General features: G+C 35.8%; 1 protein-coding gene across 1 annotated transcript in view; it reads right to left on the reverse strand.

Annotated features, from left to right (window-relative positions):
- Positions 1 to 10,412, reverse strand: part of LOC140155141 (N-acetyltaurine hydrolase-like) — a 36,485-nt gene extending 26,073 nt beyond the window's left edge. Inside the window, exons 1-2 of the mRNA XM_072177860.1 lie at positions 10,204 to 10,412; positions 1,139 to 1,218 (exon numbers count right to left, since the gene is read on the reverse strand). Of these exons, the coding sequence (XP_072033961.1) occupies positions 1,139 to 1,187 (49 nt within the window). The 5' untranslated portion in view covers positions 1,188 to 1,218; positions 10,204 to 10,412. The remainder of the gene's footprint in view (positions 1 to 1,138; positions 1,219 to 10,203) is intronic.
- Positions 10,413 to 16,814: the final 6,402 nt, after the last annotated feature.

Raw genomic sequence — 16,814 nt, forward strand, 5'->3', positions numbered from 1 at the left:
GGGCAGTAAATAATCCAGATCCAGAAATTCTGATTCGTCAAAAATCAAGTTTTTCGCAATTCTTTTATTCTTTCCGGACCACATCATACATTCATATTAGTACACCACCTGATTTTTTTCAATGTTTTATTAACTCATTTATTGTCATATCATCGAGGATAACACAATTGTAAACATCTATTGCCATTGTGATATTATATTTTTCATCAAAGAAAGATGACCATCAGAGGCCCTCTCTTACTAAAACGATCAAATTGGCAACTACTTCAACATTTACGCCCAAAAAGTTACATCGATAAAGTTGTCTTCGTCATATAAAACACCTCTATTCACATCTCTACCCCCGGGATCTCTACTGTCTATGCTTCAACCCATAATGCATAAGCATATGTTTATTGTCATTTCCGAATTTCCATTATTAGCTCCATTACAGCTACATTAACTCGCGCCCAATAACCTCCTACAACAACATTAAACCTTTTATCCCACATTCTATTACCTCCACGACCCACGACTCATCTTCATGCAAAATATACAAACATTAACCTGCTTTCAAAATAAGTACATCTAATATATGCAAGTACGTCCGATAAATGTATGGATTAGACAGAGACCGTCGAACTATTGGCCCTAGGAAATCAATTACAAACTTGTCATTGCATCATTGGCTACTGTCCTATCCAGTTGTAGTCAGGTGGAGAATCTCATGTATATAGTCTGTCCACATAGAAGTACAAAGTAAATAGACCTCGGAAACTGGAGGTATGAGAATAATTATTTCAGTACAATGCTTCTTTGGCCCGCCAACTGCTGCGCGATTTGTGCACCACGCTCTTTACGCGTCGCGTCGCGCTCGCGTGCCACGCAAAGCATCGATCCCCGATGCCAAAGATTTGGTTTGTACTTCTAAGTGGACAGACTGTAGAAGCTGTACTCTTTTGGACACCATGAATGTGCTGACATATTGTGTCTTTTTTAGGACAGGGGTGAACGCAACTGGTACCATAATTCTTTACATCGTGTCGTCCGCGTCGAGGAAGTAGATAAATTTAGCTAAATTTATGGGTCAATAAATTCAAGTTGCTGTTTTTCTAAATAAGCATACCTTACCTATGACCTTACCTTCGTACATACATACCTGTTTGTATCTTGCCGCAGAGGTTGTCTACTGCTGCTGTCGTTGCCATTGCTGATGATGTTAATTGGCCTTGGATCAATCTATGGTGGGAAGTGCAGAAATGAAACTACCGAAAGTGAAATTGCGTGTTACAAAAACGTCCATTTCTTCGAACCTACAAGTCTCACCTGAATAATTATACGCGTATAGGTGGGTAAAATTGTCTCAAACGTATATCATAACGGGAAAGTCTAACTGTGTCTGTATTTTGCTCGATTTGAAAGTCGTGACTGTAAAAATCGAAAAATTTACTATACATTATATATCGAAATTTTAATGTCAATTTAACAATTTTAATTCAAGACAGGATGAAGTGTCCTTGTGTTCTACTGAAATTATCATTACGTTTGGGAATTGGAAAGAACCTTCTGATAAATCATGCATGACTCAATTACAAATCTCTACATCCCTTTCTTCTTGTCTATTGATATTTTGAATAGTGTTTATCTTCCCTAATAGATAGCGCCCTGATCGATTCTTCCTGCATATCAATATGCTTCATTTACATTACATTACAGAGATCGGACACTAATCCCTACCATAACAAACCATCTATAGACTCTACATGCCAATACAGGTGATATAACAGGTCTATATTACAGGATTAGATTAGTAAACTATGATCTATTTGCAAGTATTATAGTGATTGAGCAGGAAAGATTTGATACTATTTTTTTGTATAGTAGTCTAGTTGCCGGCGTGCGTTATTTCTTTCTGCAACCATAATGGGCCACAATGCGATAACACATAGTACATACATGTAATTAATAGGCCTATGAGGCTAGATATAACATACACCACATTTCGCCATAATATATTCTAGAAACGCTTGCTGTTAGAATAAGAAAAATTTTAATTGTAATTATTGCACAGGTCACGGCGACCCTGTGACCTTTCCGGAAAAAGCCGAGTGGCAGGTTTTTCAAATAAATATTTTCTGTGTAAAAACTGTACCATCAGATAGGTAATGGATAATATGAATATTAACTGTACATCTATCACAACAATTTTTGATAACAACTTGCGTCACAATTGATCTAGTATAGAAGGTAGAGAATTTATTTCAATCTTATATACGCCATTTTTTTTTTGGAATTAAGTGAAAATTAATTCTGTAAAAACTGCATTTTTTTAATGTAATTTTCACATTAGACCCGACAAAAGATTACCGTTTTGTTGTTATGATAATCTAATCTTTTGATTTTGTAAATAAAATTAGGGTGTAATGTGGATTTAGGATGCAAACTGGAACAATCCAATGCCTTGTCAAAATCATTTGCTTCAAAATGGAGTTCGGATGCACTTCGTAATACAACTTCCGCCACTGCGGGAAACCACATGCACAGCAGAGCACATGGCCGATATCAAAATCGATTTTATGTATTGTGTATGTAGGCCTATTCATAGGACCCTCGTATTAATTGTCTCTATGCGCTTGAGAATGCAACAATATAAATAATGGTAGCTTTATTATAATTCACATTCATGTTTTAAGCAGGTAAAATTCCAAAATATGATGCAGTAATGAAGTTGCGATTTATTAAATATTATAGGTATAAATTTTCACGATGACACTATCAAGTTCTTCGTGGTCGAGCGGTCTAAGGCGCTGGACGTATGGTATACGTGATACTAGCCAAAGCGGTGAGCCGTGAGTTCGAACCCCGCCTCTGGCAAACTTTAAAAGAATTAAAATTAAAATTTTACTTTTTAAAAATTTCATATTGGGGAAATGTGACTGGGAGATTTTATGTATGGCGTGGAGTGGTGTGGATATAACACGAGTTTATTACCATTATTATTTCCTCTTACTTAATAAAATAAAAAGAAATCGATAGAATTAAAATTCTATAACGGTTTACCTGGGGTTCGAACCCACAACCTTTGTATCCATAGTCTAATGCCTACACGACTGTGCTATGATCCGTTGTGCCAGAAAGGTGTTTGTTTATGATACTTATTGATTACGGAATAAACTGCATACACACAATATACTATTACTAGTATAATAAATACGAATATAATCCTAACCCTAACCCCTAACCCTAACCCTTACCCTAACCCTAACCCTAACCCTAACCCTAACCCTAACCCTAACCCTAACCCTAACCCTAACCCTAACCTAACCATAAGACCCTAACCCTAAGACCCTAACCCTGACAATAATGAACCTTGCCTCGGACTATGCGGTTAGTAATATATTGCGGCCCATTATGGTTGCAGAAAGAAATTATTTATGTCCTCTTTTGCACAATTACTGTATTTTTGTGGGACCTGAATTTCAAATTTTTATGATGATGACATAGACTCGCTTGCCAGTCCTATATACGCCGTACCTATGTATATTGAGGACTGGCTTGCGCCATTTTGGATGTCAATGGGAAATACACACTTAACGATTTGCGCCGGTTAGAAACTTGAAAAAAAATCTTTAAAATTTCATCAATGTATATAAATGTGGTACCAACTGTATTGTGCTTGATAATTTAAGACTCGGTTGAAACAAAATTAAGGATCGAAAGCATTTAAGTGTCCAAAAAGGCAAAATTATCGTCAAAGTTCTGGCGAAATCGGCACCCTTGCGAAGGGTTCAGAATTCGAATCGGGAACGAAAATATCCGATCTTTGCGATCAAAAACACAAAATTACAACTTTAAACATACTATTGGCAAAAGACATTATTACCAAACAATATAGAATAGAAAATTTGACATCATTTTCTCAAAATAATAAAAAATTTGCTCACTAGACATCGAAAAAGTACGCAATCCAATTCCCGTTCAAACGCGTGGGAAACTGAAAGTGCATAATCGTGACTAATGACGACATGTATGATGCAAACTCATAGGTGTTGTGCGTTTGGCAAGTTGGGAGTGATGGTGGTTCAAAATGACCCCATAGGATTATAAAATTGCTCAAATACCTCTTTCAAATATATCAAACTATTTACATAAATAATCAAAAACAAATAAATAAATAAATAAATAAATAAATAAATAAATAAATAAATAAATATATAAATAAATAAATAAATAAATAAATAAATAAATAAATAAACGAAAAAATTGAACAAATTTTAGCGTAGCATTAAAATCATAAATATAACCATGTTGCTGACAGGAGGACTCGAACCAACGATATTGATATCAGCAGTCTGATGCTCTACCATTGAGCTAAATGACAGCATCTAGTGATGAGCGTCGAGTTTTTAGCTTATACAGTGTTTGTCTGTGATAATGTCGCCTCGTGAAAGAAAGAAATATAAAATCTCAATTTGTAATTTAAATTTATTTGATAATTTTCTAACCTATATTTTCTTTCGAGCAGGGACAAATATTTCCCCTTTATCTAATTTGACCGCTATATAAGAATCTATTTCTTTTATTACTGATTTAATTCCGCGATTTGTTCCATTAAGCAATATCAAAGATTAATGTCACACATCTCACAACAGATATTTAGTTGGTCTAGTGGTCTTTCACAGTGCTGTTTAACCGGGAGGTACCGAGATCGATTCCCACCTCTGCCTGCAATTTTTTTAAAGCCTGGGAAATAATAACCTGACATTCGCCGCTGACATTCGTACTTCAGTAGCGGAGTTATAACTTGTTAAACTTTGCTCCTTCCGTAAAAGGGTACATTATTTTGGCACTACATTATTTCTTTCTTTTTTTTCACATTGCTGGTATTAAATATCAAATGGTCATAATTGGCGGTCACTTCAAATCATCCCCAACTGAACTAGGTTCAGGAATTTCCTCTCATTGTTAACTGTTGGTTAACCCACCACTTGAGAATAAAGGATAATGATAGGTGCAACAGGATTACCTACGGGATTATCTCAAGGATATAATTCTGTTCTCCATCCTTTTCTTACATCTTCTCTGATATGTGCTAGTGTCAATGGTTATTGTTAAAAGGCAATAAGGTGTGTAATTGCAATATTTCCTCTGAATAGGAAAGACTCTCTACATCGAGTTATGTATGCTGGTGGTTCGCAATACTGTTATTTAAGAGAAGGTATCTTCCAAATCCAAATTCAAATGTCCAGTCTGTAGCTAACTTTTAAGATACAAAAACGATTATTTCCTGGAAAAGTTGATAATATATTTTGTGTGACTTCTTCGCTAAGTGAACAATTTTACGGGCACATTAATTGCAAGGTCCCCATGCTTTATTGAATGGCGAGCTCACTGGCGGCGGCGTAGTTCGCCGTCGAAGTGATAATCGGATTAACTACCATAGCAATAGATGAATACAATTTTTGAATAGATCGCCCCGCACTACAAGCAGGTTGCAGTCTAACAGGTGCGAGCATAATATGCATATTCTATATATTACAATAATATTTAGGTCTTTATCCCTGTTCTTTGACATCTATGGTTCAATGCATAGGTACCGCGTACCGCGTGAACGTTGTAGTACAGGGCGATATATTCAAAAATTGTATTTATCTATTGCTATGGTACTTAAAGCCATATTATAACATTTGCTGAGGAGGGCGCCCTCGCTGATTTTTTAAAATTCATTTTTTTACACGATTACATTGTACTTTATTAAACCAATATAATCTGCAAAAATCAAGACTCTAGGTGCTGTAGTTTTGTCAAAATCAGAGATCTATATAAATAAAAGGAAGTCGCTAAATCTTGTGCGCGAATAGACTCAGAGATGATTTCACTTTCAGCTCTGATTTATTCGTACATTGATCGGGTACATATTGCCATTAAACCATCTGAGGTTCATTTTTGCAAAAATTGATGGTAACTAAGAGAATAACATAAAAAACTGTCGTGTTGCTATGCAAAATCGCATGCAGTGGCATTGTGGGTAATAAGGACAGTGTGAACCACGTAATAATATTTCCATTAAAAACCATACGCAGAGCAACATTGCCCTGTTTTCTGCCAACTGCGAGGTGGCCAAGAAATGATTCAGGCTATCTAGATGCACAACAGCGCGTACTTTAAAAATGATCTTACGAGCTTTTCGCCCCTACGCAGAGTTACGCACCCCATTTTCCGCCACTGCACCGAAGTTGGCAGCCAAGAGATTAAGGCTACGTCGCGTGAATTTTATTATTTACTAGCGGGATACCCGCGCTTCGCGCGGGTCCCCGCTAGATGAGTAAATGGGAGCGATCACTAAAACAGGAGGAATTACTGCAAAGGTAGAATCATTGAAAGGTAAATTTTATTTTTCTAAACCTGTCCCTTCTTGCATTTCCATTTTCTTTTCAGTTTCTTTTGCACGGGCCTAGTTTGTTTCCATTAAAACAAAATGCTCTTTAGCTTGTGATTTTCCGTTTCCATGTTATTTATCTATCTAGGCCTAACCCCATTCCTATTATTTTCTAAATCTATCCTTTATTATACGTTTCCCTTTATAGCTTCATTTATATTAGCTGCTTAGCTTGTGATTTCCCGTTTCCTTCAGTTGTTATTTATTTTTCTTATTTTTCCTGATTAGTTTCTAATTTTAACTTCTTTTTTCCCTTAATTTTCCGGATTAGTTTCTTTCTTTCCCTCTTTAGTTTGCTCCCATTTCATTTAGTTACTGTAACCATAACCCGTATAATAGGCCTACCCGTACCTTTTTTGTCTTTTTTTTTTTAAATTCATTTAGCTCCTTTCTTTCTCTTCAGTTTCTTTTGCATAGGTCTATTTTGTTCCCATGCTGCTTAGCTTGTGATTTCCGTTTCCATGTTATTCATTTATTGAGCCCCGTTCCCATGCATTATTTTATAAATCTACCATTTCTTACATTTCTCCTTTTAGTTTTGGCTTTTTTCTACATTTTATTCCCTTTTTCATATTTCCTGCTTAGCTTGTGATTTCCCGTTTGAATTTTATCTATTTAATTCTGTTCTCATTACATGAGTTATTTATTTATTTATTTATTTATTTATTTATTTATTTATTTATTTATTTATTTATTTATTTATTTATTTATTTATTTATTTATTTTTTTATTTATTTATTTGTTTGTTTGTTTGTTTGTTTGTTTGTTTGTTTGTTTGTTTATTTATTCTTTCATTTTTAGCTTCCTTCTTTCCTCTCATATCCTCACGATTTTTTATCATCTTGGCGGGTAATCTCTTAACCGAATCCAGTACCATGCATATAATCCACACCCCGACCCTCCATAGGCCTACCTTTTCAGTTTTGTCTTCCTTTCTAGGCTATTTCTCGGGTGGGCACGGAAAGTTGGTCTGTGCATATTATGCACCCCGTACGTGCGCGTCACATTGCTCAGTACGCCGACGTACTAACGCCAAACGCGCTGCTGCCAGTTAGTTACGGTACGCGCTACCGCTGAGTTTTGACAACAAAAAATCCCGGGAAAACCCCCGGTTTTAACCATATTTTCACTGATTTTGAGGCCAATTCTTGGTCTTGACCGTTTTCAACTAAATAAAGTGCAATGCGTTCCCCGTATATTCCTCAATCTCCCGTATGAATTTGGCTATAAAACTAAACGACGATTCATAGGCCTAGAATAAATAATAAAATTCACGCGACGTAGCCTTAATCTCTTGGCTGCCAACTTCGGTGCAGTGGCGGAAAATGGGGTGCGTAGCTCTGCGTAAGGGCGAAAAGCTCGTAAGATCATTCTTAAAGTACGCGATGTTGTGCATCTAGATAGCCTGAATCATTTCTTGGCCACCTCGCAATTGGCAGAAAACAGGGCAATGTTGCTCTGCGTATGGTTTTTTAATGGAAATATTATTACTCGGTTCACACTGTCCTTATTACCCACAATGCCACTGCATGCGATTTTGCATAGCAACACGACAGTTTTTTATGTTATTCTCTTAGTTACCACCAATTTTTGCAAAAACGAATGTTGTGCATCTAGATAGCCTGAATCATTTCTTGGCCACCTCGCAATTGGCAGAAAACAGGGCAATGTTGCTCTGCGTATGGTTTTTTAATGGAAATATTATTACTCGGTTCACACTGTCCTTATTACCCACAATGCCACTGCATGCGATTTTGCATAGCAACACGACAGTTTTTTATGTTATTCTCTTAGTTACCACCAATTTTTGCAAAAACGAATGTCCGATGGAAAAATGGCAATATGTACCCGATCAATATTCCACTAAATCAAAGCCGAAAGTCTAGGCAATTCGGAGAACACTCGCGCACAAGATGGGCAACTTTCCTTTTATAACACTCGCGCACAAGATGGGCAACTTTCCTTTTATTTATATAGATTCTAGGCCTATAATGAATCGTCGTTTAGTTTTACAGCCACATTCATACGGGAGATTGAGGAATATACGGGGAACGCATTGCACTTTATTTGGTTGAAAACGATCAAGACCAAGAATTGGCCTCAAAATCAGTGAAAATATGGTTAAAACCGGGGTTTTTCCCGGGATGTTTTGTTGTCAAAACTCAGTGGTAGCGCGTACCGTAACCCGGGACCGTAACTAACTGGCAGCAGGGGGTTGGCGTTAGTACGTCGGCGTACTGAGCAATGTGACGCGCACGTACGGGGTGCATAATATGCACAGACCAAGTTTCCGTGCCAGAGAAATAGAAAAGAAAAGAAAGGAAGACAAAACTGAAAAGGTAGGCCTATGGATGGGTCGGGTTGAGGATACGAGAGGAAAGAAGGAAGCTAAAAATGAAAGAAAGAATAAATAAATAAATAAATAAATAAATAAATAAATAAATAAATAAATAAATAAATAAATAAATAAATAAATAAATAAATAAATAAATAAATAAATAAATAAATAAATAAATAAATAAATTAATAAATTAAAAAAATTAAAACAATTAAAATAAATAAATAAATAAATAAATAAATAACTCATGTAAAAAAACTAAAATAATGAGAACAGAATTAAATAGATAAAATTCAAACGGGAAATCACAAGCTAAGCAGGCAATATGAAAAATGGGAACAAAATGTAGAAAAAAAGCCAAAACTAAAAGGAGAAATGAAAGAAATGGTAGATTTATAAAATAATGCATGGGAACGGGGGTCAATAAATGAATAACATGGAAACGGAAATCACGAGCTAAGCAGCATGGGAACAAAATAGACCTATGCAAAAGAAACTGAAGAGAAAGAAAGGAGCTAAATGAATAGAAAAAAAGAAGAAGACAAAAAAGGTAGGCCTACGGGTAGGCCTATTATACAGTTTATGATTACAGTAACTAAATGAAACGGGAGCAAACTAAAGAGGGAAAGAAAGAAACTAATCAGGAAAATTAAGGGAAAAAGAAGTTAAAATTAGAAACTAATCTCGAAAAATAAGAAAAATAAATAACAACTGAAGGAAACGGGAAATCACAAGCTAAGCAGCTGATAAAAATGAAGCTATAAAGGGAAACGTATAAGAAAGGATAGATTTAGAAAATAATGGGAATGGGGTTAGGCCTAGATAGATAAATAACATGGAAACGGAAAATCACAAGCTACATAGCATTTTGTTTTAATGGAAACAAACTAGGCCCGTGCAGAATAAACTGAAAAGAAAATGGAAATGCAAGAAGGGACAGGTTTAGAAAAATAAAATTTACCTTTCAATGATTCTACCTTTTCAGTAATTCCTCCTGTTTTAGTGATCGCTCCCATTTACTCATCTAGCGGGGACCCGCGCGAAGCGCGGGTATCCCGCTAGTTTTGAATAAAACGACGTTTTATTATTACGATGGAATTATTAGTCGAACGCATACACGATGTTCATAACACACAGTACGTACACGGCGTGCGGGACGTTGATCTCCACAACAAAGGGTCGTACCATAACATGACCGAAGGAGTGGTACGTATTGGCGACATATGCGCTGGTAGTAAATTACAATTTTCTTTTGTTGTTCGGCTCAAAAATAAAAGGGTATATCTGACAGTAAGAACTGACAGCAAAGAAATGCTAATCTTTTTTGTATGAAAATGTTATAATATGGCTTAAATCCGATCATTACGTCACTTCGACGGCGAATTGCCTGTACTTGGTAGCGCAAGTGTTCAGTTGACTAAATATTGCTGAATTAAATAACACTCACCTGATTTACAGTTCTGGTTTTGAAAATTGCTAATAAATAAGACCGATCCTTCAAATGTTTTGAGTAGTAACGTGTAAAATGCGAGTACTTCCGATAAATGTATGGCATGGATCAATAAATGCCAGGTTTAGACAGAGACCGTCTAACTATTAGCCCAAGGAAATCAATTACAAACTTGTCATTGCGTCATTGGCTACTGTCCTATCCAGTTGTAGTCAGCATGGTCAGCAGAGAGTTGATATTCTTGAGAGGGCACTCTATTCACGTGGTTTCTTTTCCAACGCTAAAAGATCATGAATTTTGGTGGTTTGCAAATGAAAAGTGTCCGCACTATCGATTGATTACGTAACTGTTATGAATAATGTATTAGGTTTTCAATGCAATCGCCTCGACCCATCAATACATATTATCTGTATTTATCAAAGTACTTGGAATAGCAATCTGGTGAGTTCACTGAACTACGCCCTAATACTGATGATGGAGTTTTAATGGCGTTTAATGGCGCTAATCCTCTCCATACACAGATGAACAAATACAATAGGAGAAGGTCAACACATATGACCTCCTATATGACATGTTATATGAGATGTACAACAACCTGAATATCATAAAGATCAGTGTTCGTTTGTGCATATGAACTGCATATTTACAATACTAAATATTAGTCGTTATGATATATTATGCCAAATATTGGTATTATGACAACACGGTATATGCATTGTATATAAAACAACTAATAGATCCTGCTATCATGGCGTCAGGTCATTGGTTCATCATATCCCGTATGTTTCTTAAAATTCATTCATATTTGAGACAAATTTCTGTGCCCATTTTATAGGCGTACAGGTGGATCCGGTTTTTTGGTCATTTTCATTTCTTTTTGATGAAAGAATTAAGGTTTTCCACTGCACGGAGGCCACTATGTGATACTAATTTAATGCTATATTTATAAATTGAATACGTGTTCCCGATTGGCTCTATAGCGATTTCACAGAAAAGGTATTTCTAGTACAATGCAGCGTCGGACTCTAGCTGAGAGCGTAGTAGCCTAAGTCATGGACTCCAAGAAAGGCTCTCCATACACAAATGAACAAACACAAAGGAAGGTAGTCTCCTCCGTGACCAGCTTGATTTCGATGGAGCGAAAACAAATTGGCTGCAGAGGAGACGGGTAATTTTGCCATGCAAATGAGGTGAGTGTCATCCCCCTGATGGTCAGGTAGAGAATCAGTGTACTGCTACAAGTTAAGCACAAACAGTTGACCCATGAACAAAGTTATACGGTTGATTGGTGAATAACACAGTCAGCCAGCAGGTCACACACACACAGTCGAGGTCACCGATTTTCTAACAGCGAGTTCGCTATAATCAGTCGCTTTGCGACTGGACCAAAAGACTATGTCTGAACTTTTGAGGGCGATTTGTGACCCCTAGTGCAAAAGCAGAGTCAAGGGTACATGCCACAAAATAGCTTTCCATAGACTTTACGTGCAAAATAGGGGTCACGTTTTAGGCTATAAGTCGAGTTACGTCTTACTTTGAAATATATATTTGATATCATCTTAATCAGAACAAAATTCTGCATAACATATTTGAAAATGACACCATATTTTAGGTCTACTTTTTGAGAAAAATAGCGCTATATAAAAAGACCCGATTTTCCCTTGTTTACGTCCGACTGCTAACCGCGGTTTGACCTCGTGTGTTCATGCGCTCATCATCGTAAACATCACTCAAATTTTCGCGTTTTCTGTTCAAATTAGTAGAGATCACATTTACAAGTTCTAGCAAAACACGATTTGCAACACTAAAATTGTTAATATTGTACCGATTTTGCACATTTTTTATGCAAAGTTGGGACTATAGTCGTGATAAACTTTTACCGGAAACCGCTTCACACGCGGATTTAGTGGCATGCACCCTTGAAGAGGCTAAAACATCGTTTTTAGGCCTTGAAAATGATTTTGTTATCTTTTTCACTACATTTTGAATTAATTGTAAGAAATTTTGGGTTATTTTCTTTCATACTTCAGACAGGATGTCGATTTCAAGCACAAGCATGATAGCCGACAATTGCCATTTTTCGTCATTTTGATGCACATGAATGCACAATGGTTGCTGATTTGCTATTTTCATGAAGATATTAATTGATGTTAAGAGTAAACGTTCTTTAAACATCTTTTACAAGTGCATAACTTCAAAATTAAAACATTCTCAGTACCTGCAGAATATTTAAAAGACAAGAAATGTCAATCAAGTAGGCCTACCCCCCCTTCAGCGTCACTTTTAACCCGTTTTGTGCAAAAAGCAAATGTAATGAATGGCTATTTGAAATTAAATATTAATATAAATTAAACTTTGAATGTTATAACAATTTAAAATACTGGACAGTGGTATAAATAAAGCAAACTAGAAACTTAAATATCTTAAATCTAATATTTTATGTAATTTTATTAAAATTGAAGGCCAAAACTTGAGTTTAAATGACAAAAAATTGGTTAAAAAATAACAATGAAATTGAAAAACTTCTTTGTAATTTAAACACCAATAAAAAATGTTTTCAATATTTTGAAACTCTTCTTTATTCATATCAAAAGGTTTCAAACTTCTACCAAAATCGGAACTTTTATTAAATTGGAAATAAAAGCAGACCTATTCGCGGCAAACGCACATACAGCGAAAAACCTGGCGGCGTCCATGAACTAGACTGCTGCCCTCAGTCGTCAACCGTCTGGATTGACGACTGAGAAAACTACGTGGAAAAAAAGTGACGGATTTTGCAACAGGATTCCTGTGGCATAGAGCATGCGCAGTTGTGTCCAAATTGACCTTTTGACCGAGTTTGTTGTTTTTAGAAGTTCAGAGCGCGATCTTGTCACAGCGGCGCGGTACAACGACGCGGTGCGCGGGCGCCGCTAGTCAGTCGCGCTACGGCGCACAACTGAAGTCGCATTTAATAGTTTTCAGAAGTCCGTCATGATATTGGCTGTAAGATAATCAGTCGTCACTACCATAGACATACCACCTAGACCTATGACTTTGCTTCGCGTAGTGAAGTCAACACTGCATAGCAACAATTTTGACAAGGACGCAACCCAGACGCAAATAAGCAGACGTGTTCGCGTCTACGGAACATGCTGCATTTGACGCGGGCGATAACCGCGCAGTAACCACGCAAACGAGCGCGTCAGAATGTACGCAATATTTCTCCGCGCCTAGTAACCCCGTCAATCCGTCAATATCACCTTGGATACGGGGCTTCACCTCCCGCTGTGGTAAGGGATGGGCAGTCATAGGTCTAGGTACTTGTTTGTCTGGGGTCACTACGAAGCATACACAGTACATGCGAAGTGTAGACGGCTGATTGGAATTAGTCTAGTCCATGAACGCGCTTGTTGATGTCCCTCCTCTTTTCTTCGCGTGCATTTTAAATAGATAAAGACGCGCGGAAAACGCATGGAATTGCTCCTTAAATTAAGGGTACATGCCACAAAATAGCTTTCCATAGACTTTACGTGCAAAATAGGGGTCACGTTTTAGGCTATAAGTCGAGTTACGTCTTACTGTGAAATATATATTTGATATCATCTTAATCAGAACAAAATTCTGCATAACATATCTGAAAATGACACCATATTTTAGGTCTACTTTTTGAGAAAAATAGCGCTATATAAAAAGACCCGATTTTCCCTTGTTTACGTCCGACTGCTAACCGCGGTTTGACCTCGTGTGTTCGTGCGCTCATCATCGTAAACATCACTCAAATGTTCGCGTTTTCTGTTCAAATTAGTAGAGATCACATTTACAAGTTCTAGCAAAACACGATTTGCAACACTAAAATTGTTAATATTGTACCGATTTTGCACATTTTTTATGCAAAGTTGGGACTATAGTCGTGATAAACTTTTACCGGAAACCGCTTCACACGCGGATTTAGTGGCATGCACCCTTGAAGAGGCTAAAACATCGTTTTTAGGCCTTGAAAATGATTTTGTTATCTTTTTCACTACATTTTGAATTAATTGTAAGAAATGTTGGGTTATTTTCTTTCATACTTCAGACAGGATGTCGATTTCAAGCACAAGCATGATAGCCGACAATTGCCATTTTCGTCATTTTGATGCACATGAATGCACAATGGTTGCTGATTTGCTATTTTCATGAAGATATTAATTGATGTTAAGAGTAAACGTTCTTTAAACATCTTTTACAAGTGCATAACTTCAAAATTAAAACATTCTCAGTACCTGCAGAATATTTAAAAAGACAAGAAATGTCAATCAAGTAGGCCTTCCCCCCCCCCCCCCCCCTTCAGCGTCACTTTTAACCCGTTTTGTGCAAAAAGCAAATGTAATGAATGGCTATTTGAAATTAAATATTAATATAAATTAAACTTTGAATGTTATAACAATTTAAAATACTGGACAGTGGTATAAATAAAGCAAACTAGAAACTTAAATATCTTAAATCTAATATTTTATGTAATTTTATTAAAATTGAAGGCCAAAACTTGAGTTTAAATGACAAAAAAATTGGTTAAAAATAACAATGAAATTGAAAAACTTCTTTGTAATTTAAACACCAATAAAAAAATGTTTTCAATATTTTGAAACTCTTCTTTATTCATATCAAAAGGTTTCAAACTTCTACCAAAATCGGAACTTTTATTAAATTGGAAATAAAAGCAGGCCTATTCGCGCGCGGCAAACGCACATACAGCGAAAAACCTGGCGGCGTCCATGAACGCGCTTGTTGATGTCCCTCCTCTTTTCTTCGCGTGCATTTTAAATAGATAAAGACGCGCGGAAAACGCATGGAATTGCTCCTTGAAGAGGCTAAAACATCGTTTTAGGCCTTGAAAATGATTTTGTTATCTTTTTCACTACATTTTGAATTAATTGTAAGAAATTTTGGGTTATTTTCTTTCATACTTTAGACAGGATGTCGATTTCAAGCACAAGCATGATAGCCGACAATTGCCATTTTTCGTCATTTTGATGCACATGAATGCACAATGGTTGCTGATTTGCTATTTTCATGAAGATATTAATTGATGTTAAGAGTAAACGTTCTTTAAACATCTTTTACAAGTGCATAACTTCAAAATTAAAACATTCTCAGTACCTGCAGAATATTTAAAAAGACAAGAAATGTCAATCAAGTAGGCCTACCCCCCTTCAGCGTCACTTTTAACAAGTTTTGACAAAAAAGCAAATGTAATGAATGGCTATTTGAAATTAAATATTAATATAAATTAAACTTTGAATGTTATAACAATTTAAAATACTGGACAGTGGTATAAATAAAGCAAACTAGAAACTTAAATATCTTAAATCTAATATTTTATGTAATTTTATTAAAATTGAAGGCCAAAACTTGAGTTTAAATGACAAAATAATTGGTTAAAAAATAACAATGAAATTGAAAAACTTCTTTGTAATTTAAACACCAATAAAAAATGTTTTCAATATTTTGAAACTCTTCTTTATTCATATCAAAAGGTTTCAAACTTCTACCAAAATCGGAACTTTTATTAAATTGGAAATAAAAGCAGGCCTATTCGCGGCAAACGCACATACAGCGAAAAACCTGGCGGCGTCCATGAACGCGCTTGTTGATGTCCCTCCTCTTTTCTTCGCGTGCATTTTAAATAGATAAAGACGCGCGGAAAACGCATGGAATTGCTCCTTGAAGAGGCTAAAACATCGTTTTTAGGCCTTGAAAATGATTTTGTTATCTTTTTCACTACATTTTGAATTAATTGTAAGAAATTTTGGGTTATTTTCTTTCATACTTTAGACAGGATGTCGATTTCAAGCACAAGCATGATAGCCGACAATTGCCATTTTTCGTCATTTTGATGCACATGAATGCACAATGGTTGCTGATTTGCTATTTTCATGAAGATATTAATTGATGTTAAGAGTAAACGTTCTTTAAACATCTTTTACAAGTGCATAACTTCAAAATTAAAACATTCTCAGTACCTGCAGAATATTTAAAAAGACAAGAAATGTCAATCAAGTAGGCCTACCCCCCCTTCAGCGTCACTTTTAACCAGATATTAAAAAAAAAGCAAATGTAATGAATGGCTATTTGAAATTAAATATTAATATAAATTAAACTTTGAATGTTATAACAATTTAAAATACTGGACAGTGGTATAAATAAAGCAAACTAGAAACTTAAATATCTTAAATCTAATATTTTATGTAATTTTATTAAAATTGAAGGCCAAAACTTGAGTTTAAATGACAAAATAATTGGTTAAAAAATAACAATGAAATTGAAAAACTTCTTTGTAATTTAAACACCAATAAAAAATGTTTTCAATATTTTGAAACTCTTCTTTATTCATATCAAAAGGTTTCAAACTTCTACCAAAATCGGAACTTTTATTAAATTGGAAATAAAAGCAGGCCTATTCGCGGCAAACGCACATACAGCGAAAAACCTGGCGGCGTCCATGAACGCGCTTGTTGATGTCCCTCCTCTTTTCTTCGCGTGCATTTTTAGATAAAGACGCGCGGAAAACGCATGGAATTGCTCCTTGAAGAGGCTAAAACATCGTTTTTAGGCCTTGAAAATGATTTTGTTATCTTTTTTCACTA

Source organism: Amphiura filiformis, chromosome 6 (genome assembly GCF_039555335.1).
Source record: "Amphiura filiformis chromosome 6, Afil_fr2py, whole genome shotgun sequence".
Taxonomy (NCBI): Eukaryota; Metazoa; Echinodermata; class Ophiuroidea; order Amphilepidida; family Amphiuridae; genus Amphiura; species Amphiura filiformis.